Consider the following 17,094-nt stretch of genomic DNA (forward strand, 5'->3'; position numbering starts at 1 on the left):
CGCTGTGCGTTACAGGGAAGACATCCTCCTCCCTCATATGGTACCCTCCCTGTAGGCTCATCCTGACATAACCCTCCAGCCTGACAATGCCACCAGCCATACTGCTCGTTCTGTGTGTGATTTCCTGCAAGACAGGAATGTCAGTGTTATGCCATGGCCAGCGAAGAGCCCGGATCTCAATCCCATTGAGCACATCTGGGGCCTTTTGGATCGGAGGGTGAGGGCTAGGGCCATTCCCCCCAGAAATGTCTTGGAACTTGCAGGTGCCTTGGTTGAATAGTGGGGTAACATCTCACAGCAAGAACTGGCAAATCTGCAGTACTTAATGCAGCTGGTGGCCACACCAGATACTGACTTTTACTTTTGATTTTGACCCCCCTTTTGTTCAGGGACACATTATTCCATTTCTGTTAGGCACATGTCTGTGGAACTTGTTCAGTTTATGTCTTAGGTGTTGAATCTTGTTATGTTCATACAAATATTTACACATGTTAAGTTTGCTGAAAATAAAAGCAGTTGACATAGAGGACATTTCTTTTTTTGCTGAGTTTATATACAGTACAAGTCAAAAGTTTGGACACACCTACTCATACAAGGGATTTTCTTTATTTGTACTATTTTCTACATTGTAGAATGATAGTGAAGACATCAAAACTATGAAATAACACATATGGAATCATGTAGTAACCAAAAAGTGTTAAACAAATCAAAATATATTTTAGATTTTAGATTCTTCAAAGTAGCAACTCTTTGCCTCGATGACAGCTTTGCACACTCTTGGCTGTCAACCAGCTTCACCTGGAATGCCTTTCCAACAGTCTTGAAGGAGTTCCCATTTGTGCTATTTATCTGTTGGCTGCTTTTCCTTCACTCTGCGGTCCGTATCATCCCAAACTATCTTAATTTGGTTGAGGTCGGAGGATTGTGGAGGCCAGGTCATCTGATGCAGCACTCCATCACGCTCCTTCTTGGTAGAATAGCACGTACACAGTCTGGAGGTGTGTTGGGTCATTGTCCTGTTGAAAAACTAATGATAGTCCCACTAAGCCCAAACCAGATGGGATGGCGTATAGCTGCAGAATGCTGTGGTAGCCATGTGTGTTAAGTGTGCCTTGAATTCCACACCATCACACCTCCTCCTCCATACTTCACGGTGGGAAATACACATGCAGAGATCATCCGTTCAGCTTCTCCGCGTCTCACAAAGACACAGTGGTTGGAACCAAAAATCAAAAATTTGGACTCATCAGACCAAAGGACAGATTTCCACCGGTCTAATGTCCGTTGCTCGTGTTTCTTGGCCCAAGCAAGACTCTTCTTCTTATTGGTGTCCTTTAGTAGTAGTTTCTTTGTAGCAATTTGACCATGAAGGCCTGATTCATGCAGTCTCCTCTGAACAGTTGATGTTGAGATGTGTCTGTTATTTGGGCTGCAATTTCTGAGGCTGGTAACTCTAATGAACTTATCCTCTGCAGCGGAGGTAACTCTGGGTCTTCCTTTCCTGTGGCGGTCCTGATGAGAGCCAGTTTCATCATAGCGCTTGATGGTTTTTGCGACTGCATTTGAAGAAACTTTAAAGTTCTTGCAATTTCACGTATTGTCTGACCTTCATGTCTTAAAGTAATGATGGACTGTCATTTCTCTTAGTTTATTTGAGCTCTTTGCCATAATATGGACTTGGTCTTTTGCCAATATCTACTGTATACAGTACCACCCCTACCTTGTCACAGCACAACTGATTGGCTCAAACGCATAAAAAATAAAATGCATTCCACAAATTAACTTTTAACAAGGTACACCTGTTAATTGAAATGCATTCCAGGTTAACTTATGAAGCTGATTGAGAGAATGCCAAGAGTGTGCGCAAAGCTGTCATCAAGGCAAAGGGTCACTACTTTGAAGAAACTCAAATATAAAATATATTTAGATTTTTTTAACACATTTTTGGTTACTACATGATTCCATATGTGTTATTTCATAGTTTTGATGTCTTCACTATTATTCTACAGTATGAATCTGCAGGTAGCTAAAGCTAACCAACTAGTTTCAATGTTAGCTAGCTTGCTAACATTAGGCTGTAACTAGCAATGCAAATGGATTTCAAATAATATTACTACACAGATCCTACACGTAACGTTAGCTAGCAAGCCAGCTTGTAATTTAACCATTTTATTTGTATTTACAGATTGCATGCAAGTTTGTTATTAAGGCACATGAAAGTGCACATGTTCCAGAAGGCATTTCTGCCAAAGAACGCATTTTAATAAATAAATAAAAAATTACGTTCAAATGCCTCTCCTGTAAAGTAGTGATGGATGCAACAAAACGCCTAGCTTCCTGAAACCGATAACAATTGTTTTGCATTGAATAATCAGAAATGTGTAGTTCTGACTATGCTCTTCAGGAGGTGATGATGTTACAACCAAATAGTTAACATTTATTTAACAATCCCTTGACAATGCCACACAGTTGTCAATGGTTTTAGCGGAGCTGGGGGCCTCCTTGCCCCTCAGCAAGCAAATTGAATCCTCTGCACCTTATTGTGACATTTTATTGATAACAACCTATTCAATTGATAGAGGGACTATGTCATGAACCCTCAAAGTTCCAGAATGGTATGGAAATGGCAGCCATTGTTGTCAGGGTGAAATCCCAACCAGTCTAATAGCGGAGGTGAATAAATATGGCGGCCCTCATGCACTTACCACGAATTCAAAAGTTTTGCTAAGTTTGCCGTATTGTATATTGCTCTGTTACTCTTTTTTGTATGGTCATTAGCAGAGTATACATTGCCCCAATTTTAGCTTCAAGATGCCAGCAATTAAAAATAAAAAAGTAGATTGTGCTAATTTATTGGCGTCGTTTAAAAATCCAGTGAATCGTGCTAAAACAATGGCATCATATCTGAATTCTGCCATCTTTATGCACATTCGCCATTTGAATAAATGGCAGTAGAGGCATAGGTGGTGCATTTCCTGCTTTTACTTATGCAGGAAAATAAAAGTAAGGCATGTGATGTATCAGAAATCTGTGTAATATAATATTTTCTCACCAAAATGTGTCAAATTCAAAATACAGTTCATGCAGGTTTTATACACATGTTCTGTATATATAGCCTATGAAATATATGTACACAGACCATAAATGTCTCAGGGGCCATTCTTGCGAACATTAGAAAAAGTTTAAAGGGCCCCACCAGAGGGAAATGCGATGTAATTCCTGTCCTATAGCATAAATTGTCCTTTAGGTTCTACCTACGAAGAATGACTCAGGCTGCTAATACAAATTCCAGAATTGAGGATGGGAACGTTGTGGTGATTTCCATGTGAAGTGGAGAAATAATAACATGTAGGGCACTGACATCTGTTAATGTAGCTAGCTAGCATGCTAACCTTATCTAGCTAACTAATTTCTTTTTTTATTTAACATTTATTTAACTAATGTTATCTGGTTTTCTTACACCGTATTCAAAAGATTAGCTGGATTCGTAGGGCATGTAGGGAAAACTTTTCCACAGATGGATAGGGGAATCCAGTATCTTTGACTTTGTCATCTTTCTCTCTGGCCCTATGCTATCCTCACCAGGCGGCTGTGATTAGATCCAAATCAAATTCCGTATCAACCTATTAAAATCGTTAATGTAGTTGGACGTCATAGAACACTTTCCATGAGAGCGTCCTTAACAGCAGTCAAACAGCACATTCTGCTAATCAAAGTTACTAAAACACAAATTTTCAATTGGATGAATAGCTCAGTGTTGTCATCCTGGTTCCTGGTGATTTTTGATGTTTGCGGCAAGTTTGAATCCTAGCTGAGATACCCTATATATACAAAAGCATGTGGACACCCCTTCAAATTGGTACTGACAGGTGTATAAAATCGAGCACACAGCAATGCAATCTCCATAGACAAACATTGTCAGTAAAATGGCCCTACTGAAGAGCTTAGTGACTTTCAACATGGCACCCATAGGATGCCATCTTTTCAACAAGTAAGTTAGTCAAACTTCTGCCCTGCTCGAGCTGCCCTGGTCAACTGTAAGTGCTGTTATTGTGAGGTGGAAACGCCTAGGAGAAACAACGGCTCAGCCGCGAAGTGGTAGGCCACACAAGCTCACAGAGCGGGACCGCCAAGTGCTGAAGCGCGCAGCGCACAAAATGGAAACTTTTGGTTATGTAGTGTATATATTTTCTTATTTGAAAAGTACAATTACATTTATTGTGTTAATGTGTTGTGACGATAAGTGCAGCTTAAACCTTGTAAATTAAGATTACGAATACATTTAATGAGAATGTTCTTCTTGGAGTCCCTCTTGCAGACTGACACATAGGCTACTGGCACGGCTACATAAATAATCGTCACTACTATAGGCTATATTACATAGACGTGTAGGCCTACACTAACATGTACCACATTTTATATGCATTATTATAATCATTCACTTCGTCACGTATGTGTGGACCAGTGGTGAACAGTGTTTTTCTGAATAATAATGCTTGATAGAAGGGGGCTCAAACTCACGGTTAATGGGCACTTCATTTCAAGTCAACCAATTTAGCAGTGTGAACCACCAGGAAAGCAATGACGGTTACTGTACATGGCAGCTTTTTGACAAGTCCATAAGGTTCTTAAAATGTGTATCTATTTATCTCTTTAAAATCTTTGTGGGGACAATGTACAATGAAATTCAATGTTGTATAGATCTCCTTTATCTTTTCTTAACTTTAACATTTCAACATCATCAAATCACCTATGCTTAGTCTAATACAGTGACAGCTAAAAGATACCAAAAACAATTTAGTCCAATCAAAATAAGCTAAATATGATGTGACTGTCCATGGTACAGATTTGTGTGTGTGTGTGTGTGTGTTTGCATTCAAGTAGAAAAAACCTGTGGACTCACCCTGCTTGTAGAGAAACGCCAATGCCATCCTCCTCTCTTTCATGTTGCCGAAACAGTCTATGACTCTGTCATATACAGTACATGCTTTTAGTTTTTGTTGTCCTAGGAAATCTGGCTAAAATGATTGCTCCCTAGCCTAACTTCCATTCATGGGCAACGATGAGTCAGCTAGTAACATCAGCCTACTACATCATGCAAAGGGCACACTTATAATCATTGGCCAGCAGGGTTGGGCGGTATCCACATTTCCATACCTTCATACCATGCCTGTGCCATCCAGGGATATACCGTATTTCTGGTAGTGCACACAAGGGGTGCTATATATATTTTTTACTTTAAAAAAGCCTCAAAAACGTCAATTACCCGAATGCTAACAAAATGCTAACAAGTACTAAGGAGTTCTCATATCGGATGCTAGGTAAACGCTAATGTAGCAAACATTTACTACTAAGACAGATAACCTAGCTCATGAAGTTATGCAAGTATCTCAAAACAAAGTCTGCAGCACTCACAAAACAAATGTTAGGCAGCAGCGATCTTAATCCAAGAGGGGATTGTCTCTGTTGCTGTTACCAAGAAGATTGATCTTGCAAGTTAACGCTAGCCTCTTAGTTAACATTAGCAAAACCCAGCTGGAGAGAATTTATTTGTCACATCTTAGATAGTTAACTTAATAGTTATAAGATATGTACAGTTAAAGTCGGAAGTTTACATACACCTTAGCCAAATACATTTAAACTTAGTTTTTCCCAATTCCTGACAGAATAATAGTAGAGAGAATTATTTATTTCAGCTTTTATTTCTTTCATCACATTCCCAGGAGGTCAGAAGTTTACAAACACTCAATTAGTATTTGGTAGTATTGCCTTTTAAATTGTTCAACTTGGGTCAAATGTTTTGGGTAGTCTTCCACAAGCTTCCCACAATAAGTTGGGTGAATTTTGGCTCATTCCTCCTGACAGAGCTGGTGTAACTGAGTCAGGTTTGTAGGCCTCCTTGCTCGCACACGCTTTTTCAGTTCTGCCCACACATTTTCTATAGGATTGAGGTCAGGGCTTTGTGATGGACACTCCAATACCTTGACTTTGTTGTCCTTAAGCCATTTTGCCACAACTTTGGAAATCTGCTTGGGGTCATTGTCCATTTGGAAGACCCATTTGCGACCAAGCTTTAACTTCCTGACTGATGTCTTGAGATGTTGCTTCAATATATCCACATAATTTTCCTGCCTCATGATGTCATCTATTTTTGAAGTGCACCAGTCCCTCCTGCAGCAAAGCACCAAACACCCCCGTGCTTCACGTTTGGAATGGTGTTCTTCGGCTAACAAGCCTCCCCACTTTTCCTCCAAAAATAACGATGGTCAATATGGCCAAACAGTTCTATTTTTGTTTCATCAGACCAGAGGACATTTCTCCAAAAAGTACAATATTTGTCCCCATGTGTAGTTGCAAACCGTAGTCTGGCTTTTTTATGGCAGTTTTGGAGCAGTGGCTTCTTCCTTGCTGAGCGGCCATATAGATTATGTTGATATAGGACTCGTTTTACTGTGGATATAGATACTTTTGTACCTGTTTCCTCCAGCATCTTCACAAGGTCCTTTGCTGTTGTTCTGGGATTGATTTGCACTTTTCGCACCAAAGTACGTTCATCTCTAGGAGACAGAACGTGTCTCCTTCCTGAGCGGTCTGATGGCTGCGTGGTCCCATGGTGTTTATACTTGCGTACTATTGTTTGTACAGATGAACGTGGTACCTTCAGGCGTTTGGAAATTGCTCCCAAGGATGAACCAGACTTGTGGAGGTCTCCAGTTTTTTCCTGAGGTCTTGGCTGATTTCTTTTGATTTTCCCATGATGTCAAGCAAAGAGGCAGTGAGTTTGAAGGTAGGCCTTGAAATAAATCCACAGGTACACCTCCAATTGACTCAAATAATGTCAATTAGCCTATCAAAAGCTTCTAAAGCCATGACATAATTTTCTGGAATTTTCCAAGCTGTTTAAAGGCACAGTCAACTTAGTGTATGTAAACTTCTGACCCACTGGAATTGTGATACAGTGAATTATAAGTGAAATAATCTGTCTGTAAACAATTGTTGGGAAAATGACTTGTGTCATGCACAAAGTAAATGTCCTAAACGACTTGCCAAAACTATAGTTTGTTAACAAGACATTTTTGGAGTGGTTGAAAAATGAGTTTTAATGACTCCACCCTAAGTGTATGTAAACTTCCGAACTTCAACTGTAGCTGGCAAACATTAGTAGTGAATTTCAGGAGTGACTCACCTCACAAAGCTCACATTTTGATCGTTTTTCTTCTTTGTTAACAAACACACGTGACTGTCTCAAACCGCTGTTTTGGTAAACTACTAGTGATAAGCTTCAAAAATGAAAAAGCTTCATAATGAAAATGTGGTAATGGGCGAAATGATGAACACGATCTGCTTTATCTATTACCTAGTGCACAAGTTGACAGCAGGTATTTAAAAAGTACAATTATTCAATGCCCCAAAAACATTACTTGCCAGAATTCTAACAAAATGCTAACAAGTACAGTGGTTCCTCCTTTAAAAGTTGCGTCATACTGCGGCACACCCTGCGTGCTGATACAGCATTCTGTGGCACGTCATTTAATTCTCAGCCATTTCTTCTGTTTCTGCAAGTTATTGCTAGTTTGACCACCAGAGGGTATCTTTGAGAAGCATTTTATAGTATTCCGTATTGGCATTACCAGAGAATTTAAAACCTTTTTTTGTAATAACATGGTATATGGCATTGATTTTAAGAAATTTGTCTAATTGGATTAATATTATGGTGTTTATGGTGTTAAAATGTAAACAACAAAATGTAAACAACAAAAATAATATTGGAACTCTGCGGACTTCCCATTGTTTCCTATGGGGGGAATATAGGCATGTCTGTCTATTTCGCCAAATATCTCGCAGTGTGTATATATATATATTTTTTTCAAGTCAGGTGTAACCGGTGTGAAATGACTAGCTAGTTAGCGGGGTGCGCGCTAATAGCGTTTCAATCGGTGACATCACTCGCTCTGAGACCTGGATGTAGTTGTTCCCCTTGCTCTGCAATGCCACAGCTTATGTGGAGCGATGGGTAAAAATGCTGTTGTCTATGCGTGCAGAGGGTCCCTGGTTCGAACCTAGGTAGGAGCGAGTTGAGGGACAGAAGCAAAACTGTTACACAGGCACCATTTTATTCAGGAGAATCTCCTCTTTGTAATTATGTAAGTCTGGGCAGCAAGCTCGTTGGTCATCGATCGCTAGACCAGAAAAAGTCAGAAGTTTTTATATCTTTTCCCTACTTTTTCATTACGCAGACATAAGCACAGTTGACACCATCGAGGTGCGGATGTTTACTTTCTACACAAGTTATTTTTTTCCAGTTTCGTCAGACGAACAGATTGTAGTGGTAAAATAAAAAGGGATACATTTTAAATGGAATTCTAAGCATCACTCCAGTCAAAACAGGCTCTGCGACCGTTCGATTCCATTAACTTGCTATGGGCTCGCGCTAGTGTTCCAGTTTAGCCAATGTTCTTAAGCCTTTTTTCAGCCTTGGGTGAATTTTGACTCGTTCTATTGTCCAGCTTATACAAAATGAATATTAGCCAGCAAGGCTCTTGATCCAGGAGGGGATTCTCTGCTGTTACCAAGTGAATGCTTGATTTTGGAAGAAGCTAACCACTTAGCTAGATAGCTAACTAGCAACTAAATTTGCAAACCAAATGCACAACATTTAGTTGTGAATTCAATATTGTTATTAGATCACCATGCTGCACAACAGTGAGTGACTCACGAGGCGCCGGTCTCGTCCGTAAGCTACATAATAATGTGATTGGTGAAATGAAGAACGCAATGTTCATTATCTCCTAACATATTGCACAAGTTGACCGCAGGTATTTACTTAAAAAGTATTTATACTAAATGTATAATAAAAAAACTTCAAATACATAGTTTCAACAGTATTGCGGTATTGAAAAACCATCCCATGGCTTTTTCCAAATACCCCGGTATACGGTATACAGCCCAATCCTATTAGCCAGAAAGGAGAATTAAGTTAAACCGAAGTCCAAAACCGCAAGTCCAAATCCCTATCGCCATCCAAGGCTAATTTAGGAAAGGGGCAATTTTAGCTAGCTAGCTAGCCACCAGAGGACAACAACACAACAAGATGCAATAATTCTAGTTTTTTTCTGTCAATTATGTTTGCTTGATGTGAAATGATTGGTGTGAAGACAAATCCGAACTGGCTTCCATTGACATTTTTTGGGGGGTTCGCCAGGACCATTCACAGTTGAGCTTGCTCAGGTTAGCTCAACGCTGATTGGCTATTATTTTATAGGGGCCAAACGCTCGCTGGCTTCCCTTGCATTCAATGATACAGCCGGCAACAATATCATACTCTTTTTAACCAGACAGCATCAGATAGAGGGGCTACACATACTGAGACAGAGGGGCGCTGTTTCACTTGTTCTGATGCTTTCTCCTGTGTGATACATTCAGCCTCTTGTAAATTGAAGGGGAATGATGAAACACAGAGAGATGAAAGAAACATAACAAAAAAAATTCCATGAATACATGCCACTGAGCCTAGTCAAGGATGCGATGATCATGAAATATTAGCACTCTACACTTAAAACAGATGAAGTGAAGGGGAACAAAAGTAAACCTTGACTTAGGAGTTTAAAATATATCTCTGGTGGCCAAGTTGACCTATTTTAAGAAATGCCATTGGTCTGTAGAGAAAACGTTTAAGATATTTGATAGGCTAATGCGAAATTTGTTACAGGAAATAATTACGGCCACCTGGTTAGCATACGGCTGAATGTGCCAGGTTATGTAATGGGAACAGCTAACATGTAGCTATTGATCACATGCAACTATGTCAACGGTTTTAATTGGCTGATGTTTAAACTTTTTCTACTTGTTCGCAAGTATGGCCCTTCAATGTTTGTTTTCTTGGAAAGCTGTGAGTGTTACTGTATAATATGATACAATACCAGTACTGGTTCCATTTACAATTTGTCCTATCAACTTCTTTCAGCCAGTGTATGGCTGTGTAGTGACTGCATTGTTTGTATGCAATGTTGGCATATTGGCAGTTAATTGGAAACATTTCTGGAATCATTCCTTTAAAACTGGCTGGCTAACTAGCTAATAAACACACTGTGAAGATAATCGTCAAATTCATTGTTTTACACAATATCTTATCGCAGCACTGGCTGACCATGGTTGACCAACTCCTTGACCAAAATGGCTGACCCTTTATACTGTCATAATACCTTTCATGTCAATTCTAGAATTAAAATTCTAGTATTCTAATTCTAGTATTCTAATTCCTAATTCTATGGCTGGACCAATGTCCCACTCTCCAGCTCTCTCTCTCTGCTACAGGGTGTGTGTCTATGTTTGTTTCTGGGATCTCTCTGCTTTCTGTGTGTGTGTGTGTGTGTGTGTGTGTGTGTGTGTGTGTGTGTGTGTGTGTGTGTGTGTGTGTGTGTGTGTGTGTGTGTGTGTGTGTGTGTGTGTGTGTGTGTGTGTGTGTGTGTGTGTGTGTGTGTGTGCGCGCTCAAGCTCTGTCTTACCCAGGATGCCATCAGCAGCAGGCTGACCCTGATTCGGCCTCCCCTCCGGATTTCTCTGTCTGTCAACGCAAGCTTCGTCCTCTCTCTCTCTGTCTCACGCCTGCTTCTCTGTCTTCTTTGTCTTCTCCTTGTTCTGTCTTGTTCTGTGTCCTCTCTCCAGGCCAAAGTGGAAAACGAGGTCCTAAATTACAAAGATCTGGCCGCTCTGCCTAAGATTAAAGCTATTTATGACGTGCAGCGGCCCGATCTCATTCCCTATGAGTCTTATCACAGATACTCCTCTGATGACAGGCTAGAACGCTACAGCTACGGGGAGGTACTGAGACGCTAGTGCTAATCTAGTTGCCTTTTATGTGTGTGGGTGTGTGTGGGTGTGTGAGTGTGGGTGTGTGATGCCCCTGCACTGTGCCTGCCGTCTCTGTGTCTCCCTGTTGCTACATCCCCCCCAGCTTCCCACTTTAGCCCCTGTATGGTTGTACCGTGGTCACGTCTCGCACCATCTTAAAACATGACTACATCCTTGTGAGGCTCCTGCTTTGGTCACAGATTTGAATTGATCTTTGAGAGACACTCAACGATAAATAATGTCAATTAGGCTTTATGTTTTCACGCCAAGGCCTCTCTTAACTATTAATTTCGATTATTTTACACCAGTAAACCGAAGCCGCAGACACAATGGATTCCTCATGTTTACTGTCAGATTTCCTATGTGCTTGTCTTAACGTAATAACTTTATGAACAACTACACAGAAAAAGGAGTTATTATTCAGTCATATTATTAAAGTCATATTATTCATGGTTTAGTAAGCTCACAGGTCTCATTTGAATAGCACACTGCTAAGTAATTCTGGATAGCATGGTGCTATTGACTGACTGATTCCAACTCCTCTATTCATTCCTCTTCTCTACAGTCTCTGGGAACTCTCTCTCCATACTCTCAGGTAATTACATTCCATACACTACTGCACTGAATCAGTTGACAGATGGCTGAATAGGAATAAGTCTGGGATGGGCATATTTGGATTGTGTACAGTGTATGTGTGATATATTTGGGTCCATGTGGCCTTAGAAAGGACTCAATTGACTCAATTAAAACTCTCATTGGACTTGATTAAATAAAGTCAGTTATTAGATGAAAGGGAAAAAAAGTGAATAGTGTGTCTAGAGTGTAATGTTTTGATATACAGTGCCTTCGGAAAGTATTCAGACCCCTTGACTTTTTCCAACCTACATACTTTTTCCAACCTACAATGTGAATGTTTAAATTATGTATTCAATATAGACAAGAAAAATACAATAATTTGTTTGTTATTAGTTTAAGAACACTATGTTTGTCTATTGTTGTGACTTGGATGAAGATCAGATCAAATTTGATGACCAATTTATGCAGAAATCCAGGTAATTCCAAAGGGTTCACATACTTTTTCTTGCCGCTGTATATAAGATCCCACAGTTGAAGGTGCATGTCAGAGCAAAAACCAAGTAATGAGGTCGAAGGAATTGTCTGTAGAGCAGGATTGTGTCGAGGTACAGATCTGGGGAAGGGTACCAAAAAAGTTCTGCAGCATTGAAGGTCCCCAAGAACACAGTGGCCTTCATCATTCTTAAATGGAAGAAGTTTGGAACCACCAAGACTCTTCCTAGAGCTGACCGCCCGGCCAAACTGTGCAATCAAGGGAGAAGGGCCTTGGTCAGGGAGGTGACCAAGAACCTGATGGTCACTCTGACAGAGCTCTAGATTTCCTCTGTGGAGATGGGAGAACATTCCAGAATGGCACCCATCTCTGCAGCACTCCACCAATCAGGCCTTTATTGTATAGTGGTCAGACGGAAACCACTCCTCAGTAAAAGGCACATGACAGCCTCGTTGGAGTTTGCCAAAAGGAACCTAAAGACTCTCAGACCATGAGAAACAAGATTCTCTGGTCTGATGAAACTAAGATTGAACTCTGAAGGAAACCTGGCACCATCCCTACAGGGAAGCAAGGTAGTGGGGATGTTTTTCAGCAGCAGGGACTGGGAGACTATTCAGGATTGAGGAAACGGAGCAAAGTACAGAGGGATCCTTGATGAAAACCTGATCCAGAGCGCTCAGGACCTCAGACTGGAGCGAATGTTCACCTCCAACAGGACTATGCAGGAGTGGCTTCGAAACAAGTTTCTGAATGTCCTTGAGTGGCAAAGCCAGAAACCGGACTTGAGCCCAATCGAACATCTCTGGAGAAACTTGAAAATAGCTGTGCAGGAATGCTCTCCATTCAACCTGAAAGAGCTTGAGAGGATCTTCAGGGAAGAATGGGAGAACTCCCGAAATACAGGTGTGCCAAGCTTGTAGCGTCATACCCAAGAAGACTCAAGGCTGTAATCACTGTAAAAGGTGCTTCAACAAAGTGCTGAGTAAAAGGTCTGAATACTTATGTAAATGTAATATTCCGTTTTTTATTTTGGATTAATTAGCAAAAAAATCTAAAAACTTGTTTTTGATTTGTTATTATGGGTTATTGTATGTAGATTGATGAAGGGGAAAAAATGATTCAATCCATTTTAGAATAAGGCTGTAACGTAACAACATTTGGAAAAAGTCAAGGGGTCTGAATACTTTCCAAAGGCACTGTAGACGGTGCCAGACAGACAGACAAGAGCCCTGCAGACAATGACCGGTGACCTGCCACTGTGTTTCCCAGGACATCTATGACAGCATGGAGCTGAGACAGAGGCGCTTGTCCAGCCCAGGCTTCATAGACTCTCCCACCTACAGTCACCGTGGCGTGTCCCCCACCATGTCCACCTCCCGCTCCCCACAGCACTGCTACCGCCCCGGTGAGTCACTTAACGCCGCTCGACCACGTCACACGGCGCTACAACATAGGCAGGAGAAACTCCTCCGCGAACATGTTCAGAAAGACGAAATGGCGTAAATCATTTTGCCGTGAAATGTCAGCGAGAAAGCAATAGTGGACTGAGTTTGAACATGTTGGAAGGCGTCGGAGTGTGTGGGACATGTGTTTTGTCCCTATGCCTTATGTTTGCTTCCTGTATAGGTGACTGGAACAACATTAGTTTCAGGTTAACCCACTCAGGGTTAGGCGCCGCTCATGCACCCACATCACAATCCCCTCCAGTACTACCACTCGCATCACACCACTGCCATATCTTCTCTAGACTCCTCTTTGAGTCTGATAACACTGTAGTATATACAGTGCTGTACGTATTATGTTCAGGTGGTGGTGGTGGTATACTACAGGGGATTGCTCTTCCCACCATTCTCTCACGCTACAACATCCATCCCTGTCTAATAGCCGGTCATGAACCCTCGTTAGACCCTGCTAAACTACATTCACTGAAGCGGGCATTAGATAGTTTGTATCACGCTTTGCCCCCGTTCAAAAGACGTATCAGTCTTCCCTAGTGGAGATTCATAGAGCTATGCTAGTTTTAAAGTCATCAAATATGTAGAATACCATCATGGCAGACTTGGCAGTTGCTTTATATTTTTGTTTCCTCTGCACACAGTCAGGCATAGTAGACATTTAGTCCTGTAAACTAAACCGTCTACTGTCTCTGACTGGCTGTGTGTCTCTGTGAGTGTGGGCTGAGCTTTGGCTGTGATGTGGAATGGGTCTGGTTAAGGGGTGGTGCCAATCCTTGGCTCATGCTCTCGTTTCTGTCACTGTCATTGGTCTTGGGCTGACTGTCTGCAGGCACTGAGAGTGGCAGGAGCTCACCCTATTACAGTCAGCTTGATGCCAGACCTGCCACGCACGCCGCCTACCAAGCCCCCAAGCATTTCCATGTGCCAGGTAGGCCTCTGGTTTTCCTGTCCTTCACACCCATCCTCCTCCTCTTCCTCCAGACTGTCCTCTACTGAAGTCAGACCTACACGGTTTTTCAAAGGTCACAATATGGGGACATGTTATAGCCTACTTACTTCATTACCCCGACCTCAACTGACTGTGTGTATTACCATGTCTCCCTGCATCGCTCATTTGCAATGTCACCCTCACCCCATCAACCATGGCCGTTATTCAGACTTAATCGCTTCATCACAGGTTGTATGGCTTTATTACCCTGTGTTGTCTGTCAGTAGCTGAGCAGTAGCTCTTCCTCTTCTATTCTCTGTACCGAGCATCTATTGTAATCAGACGCTGTGGCCGTCCCCTTCCATCTGTTGATGCTGTGTATAATTTGCCTATGTACATGCACAGCAGCAGCCATTATACACTCATCTGTCATCTGTTTTACTGATGGCGCCACTTTTATCTCAGCCGCCTTACTCACGCTGTGCCATGTGTTGACACGTCAATTTCCAGCTGAGCTAAGGGTTTCTGTGTGGAGGGAAAGACAGTGAATACATAAAATAACCTTGGTTTATGAGTCAGCAGACAGACAGACAGAGAGACAGAGTGAGAGGTTTGTTAAGGATCCAACATGTGAAAGAGATATAACAGGCTCTGTAGGTGAAGAGTGCCCTACTCTGGGGGTTGTCTGTTCTCTACTCTGTCCAGACAAGGATGGCAAATGTTTGGCAAAAAGTGTTATTTATTTCATATATAGGATGCATTTTTCAAAAAAAAGTCTACAGTACAACTTCTAACAACTTTAACACCTACAACACTTTCCTCTTCTACCATGAACCATGACAGGTAGCCTAGAGGTTAGGCCAGTAACCGAAAGGTTGCTGGTTTGAATACCCGAGCTGACAAGGGGAAAAATCTGTTGATTTACCCTTGAGCAAGGCACTTAACCCTCATTTGCTCCATACTACTATGGCTGACCGTGTTAAAAAACACATTTTACTGCACCTCCCCCCCTCTTCTCTTTTTCCCTTTTCTCTTTTCACTGTTTCATTTCCTCTCTCTCTCATTTTGTGTCCTCAGCCACAGGCGAGCCCAACATCTACAGGAAACCTCCCATCTATAAGAGACATGGTATATGTGTGGGGCTGCCTGTCATGAGGCACGGCTCCTCTCTGTTTAGAGACGTTGTCTGTGATGTGTTTCAGCTGTGATTGATGTGTGTGTTGTGTGTGTGTCCCAACAAAACCCCACATCTGAATGTATCAGCCTCTTACAACAATAATCAAGCTTAAACATTAACCACCATCAATGGTAGCTACCTGATTGGAAGCAAAAAAGAGTCTGAGAGGATGGAATGCTATTGGCCATATTTATCTTCCATAATATCAGATTGATTTGATAACCACGGATCTAATCTGATATGATACCTATTAACCCTCCTGTTGTGTTCATTTCATGTTAATTCATTCTGTGTTCCCGGTTCAAAATGACCACCCCATTATAGCTGATTATAAATCCATAAGAATACATATATTATCACCGAATGTTGTGTTAGATCTTTTTATCAACTTAAGTTCTTGTGAACATTACAAGTTTTGAACTTCTATTTGCTATTGATGGCCTGTTGGCCTCATTGACCTGAGCTCATACAACTCGATTTTGAGTAGAAAAAAGCGTAATGGATGGATTATTTTGACTATAACAAATACTCAGATGAAACATATTGTGCTATTTATCACAGACTACTTTGTGTCAAAGTTTAACAAGGACTCTCTCCTCCTCAACAGTGTCATGATCAAAGATATGATCAAGAGCCTCACATACAGTATATTGTTTAGTCATTGTGCTGCCACAGAATGAATTGTGAGCAAGGCCTCAAAAAAGCTTTATATACCAGAGCTGTGAGAAAAGTTCTATATATTATTGAAACAATGTTGCGATTGTTTGTGAGAATGCCAAGAGGTGTGGTTCCCATGGGGGAAAGATTATATTGGGGAAAGGTTCCTGTGGGGGCTGCCATGGAAGCCAAGAAGGGAGTGAGGTGTGTGTGTGTGTGTGTGTGTGTGTGTGTGTGTGTGTGTGTGTGTGTGTGTGTGTGTGTGTGTGTGTGTGTGTGTGTGTGTGTGTGTGTGTGTGTGTGTGTGTGTGTGTGTGTGTGTGTGTGTGTGTGTGTGTGCGCTCAAACACATGCATGTGGGGGTCTGGGAGAGGAAGTGTGTCCGTCTGATGAATGGGCATGTGCCTGAACTCAATTTTATACACTAATTGTAGTCTCACCCATTAATTTCTAATGACCGGGAACACCACATGTGTAAAAAAGTTAAATAAACCACCCAAAATGTAATGAAAATCATCCAAATGTATTTTGTGTGTTCAGATGCCCTGTGTGGACAAAGTCATGGAACCTTATGACAATCAGATTGATTAAATGAGCTACATTTCTTTCAGAGAGAACACAGCAGGAGGGTTAAAACACAGTGCTGAGGCTCTACATCCTAGTTTGAAGCTGGCTAACTGTTTCTGTAATACTGTATATACTTTGCACGCTATTAACCAACTTGAACAGAGTGCACCTCAACCTAACTCCCACCACGGTTAACTGAGACGGAACCGGCTGATCCTGTGTCATGGATTCACTGGGTTTATTAGTGAGACTTGTCTTGCATGACCTCAATGCGTTATGCTAGCGCTCGTGCATTATGTCAAACTGCTGTTGGCAAGAAAGAAGTATCAATACTCCTTCCTTTTTTTGCTAATATTTTGAATGAAATTGTATTTTAATGGCCCAGTAA

At 41.4% G+C, this 17,094-nt stretch overlaps 1 protein-coding gene across 1 annotated transcript in view; it reads left to right on the top strand.

Moving 5' to 3' along the window:
* ablim3 (actin binding LIM protein family, member 3) overlaps positions 1–17,094 on the top strand; it is an 87,402-nt gene that overhangs the window by 47,486 nt on the left and 22,822 nt on the right. The window contains exons 10-14 of the mRNA XM_038988511.1: positions 10,666–10,821; positions 11,417–11,446; positions 13,190–13,325; positions 14,207–14,305; positions 15,383–15,433. Of these exons, the coding sequence (XP_038844439.1) occupies positions 10,666–10,821; positions 11,417–11,446; positions 13,190–13,325; positions 14,207–14,305; positions 15,383–15,433 (472 nt within the window). The remainder of the gene's footprint in view (positions 1–10,665; positions 10,822–11,416; positions 11,447–13,189; positions 13,326–14,206; positions 14,306–15,382; positions 15,434–17,094) is intronic.

The sequence above is a fragment of the Salvelinus namaycush genome, chromosome 3, assembly GCF_016432855.1.
Source record: "Salvelinus namaycush isolate Seneca chromosome 3, SaNama_1.0, whole genome shotgun sequence".
In the NCBI taxonomy this organism is placed as follows: Eukaryota; Metazoa; Chordata; class Actinopteri; order Salmoniformes; family Salmonidae; genus Salvelinus; species Salvelinus namaycush.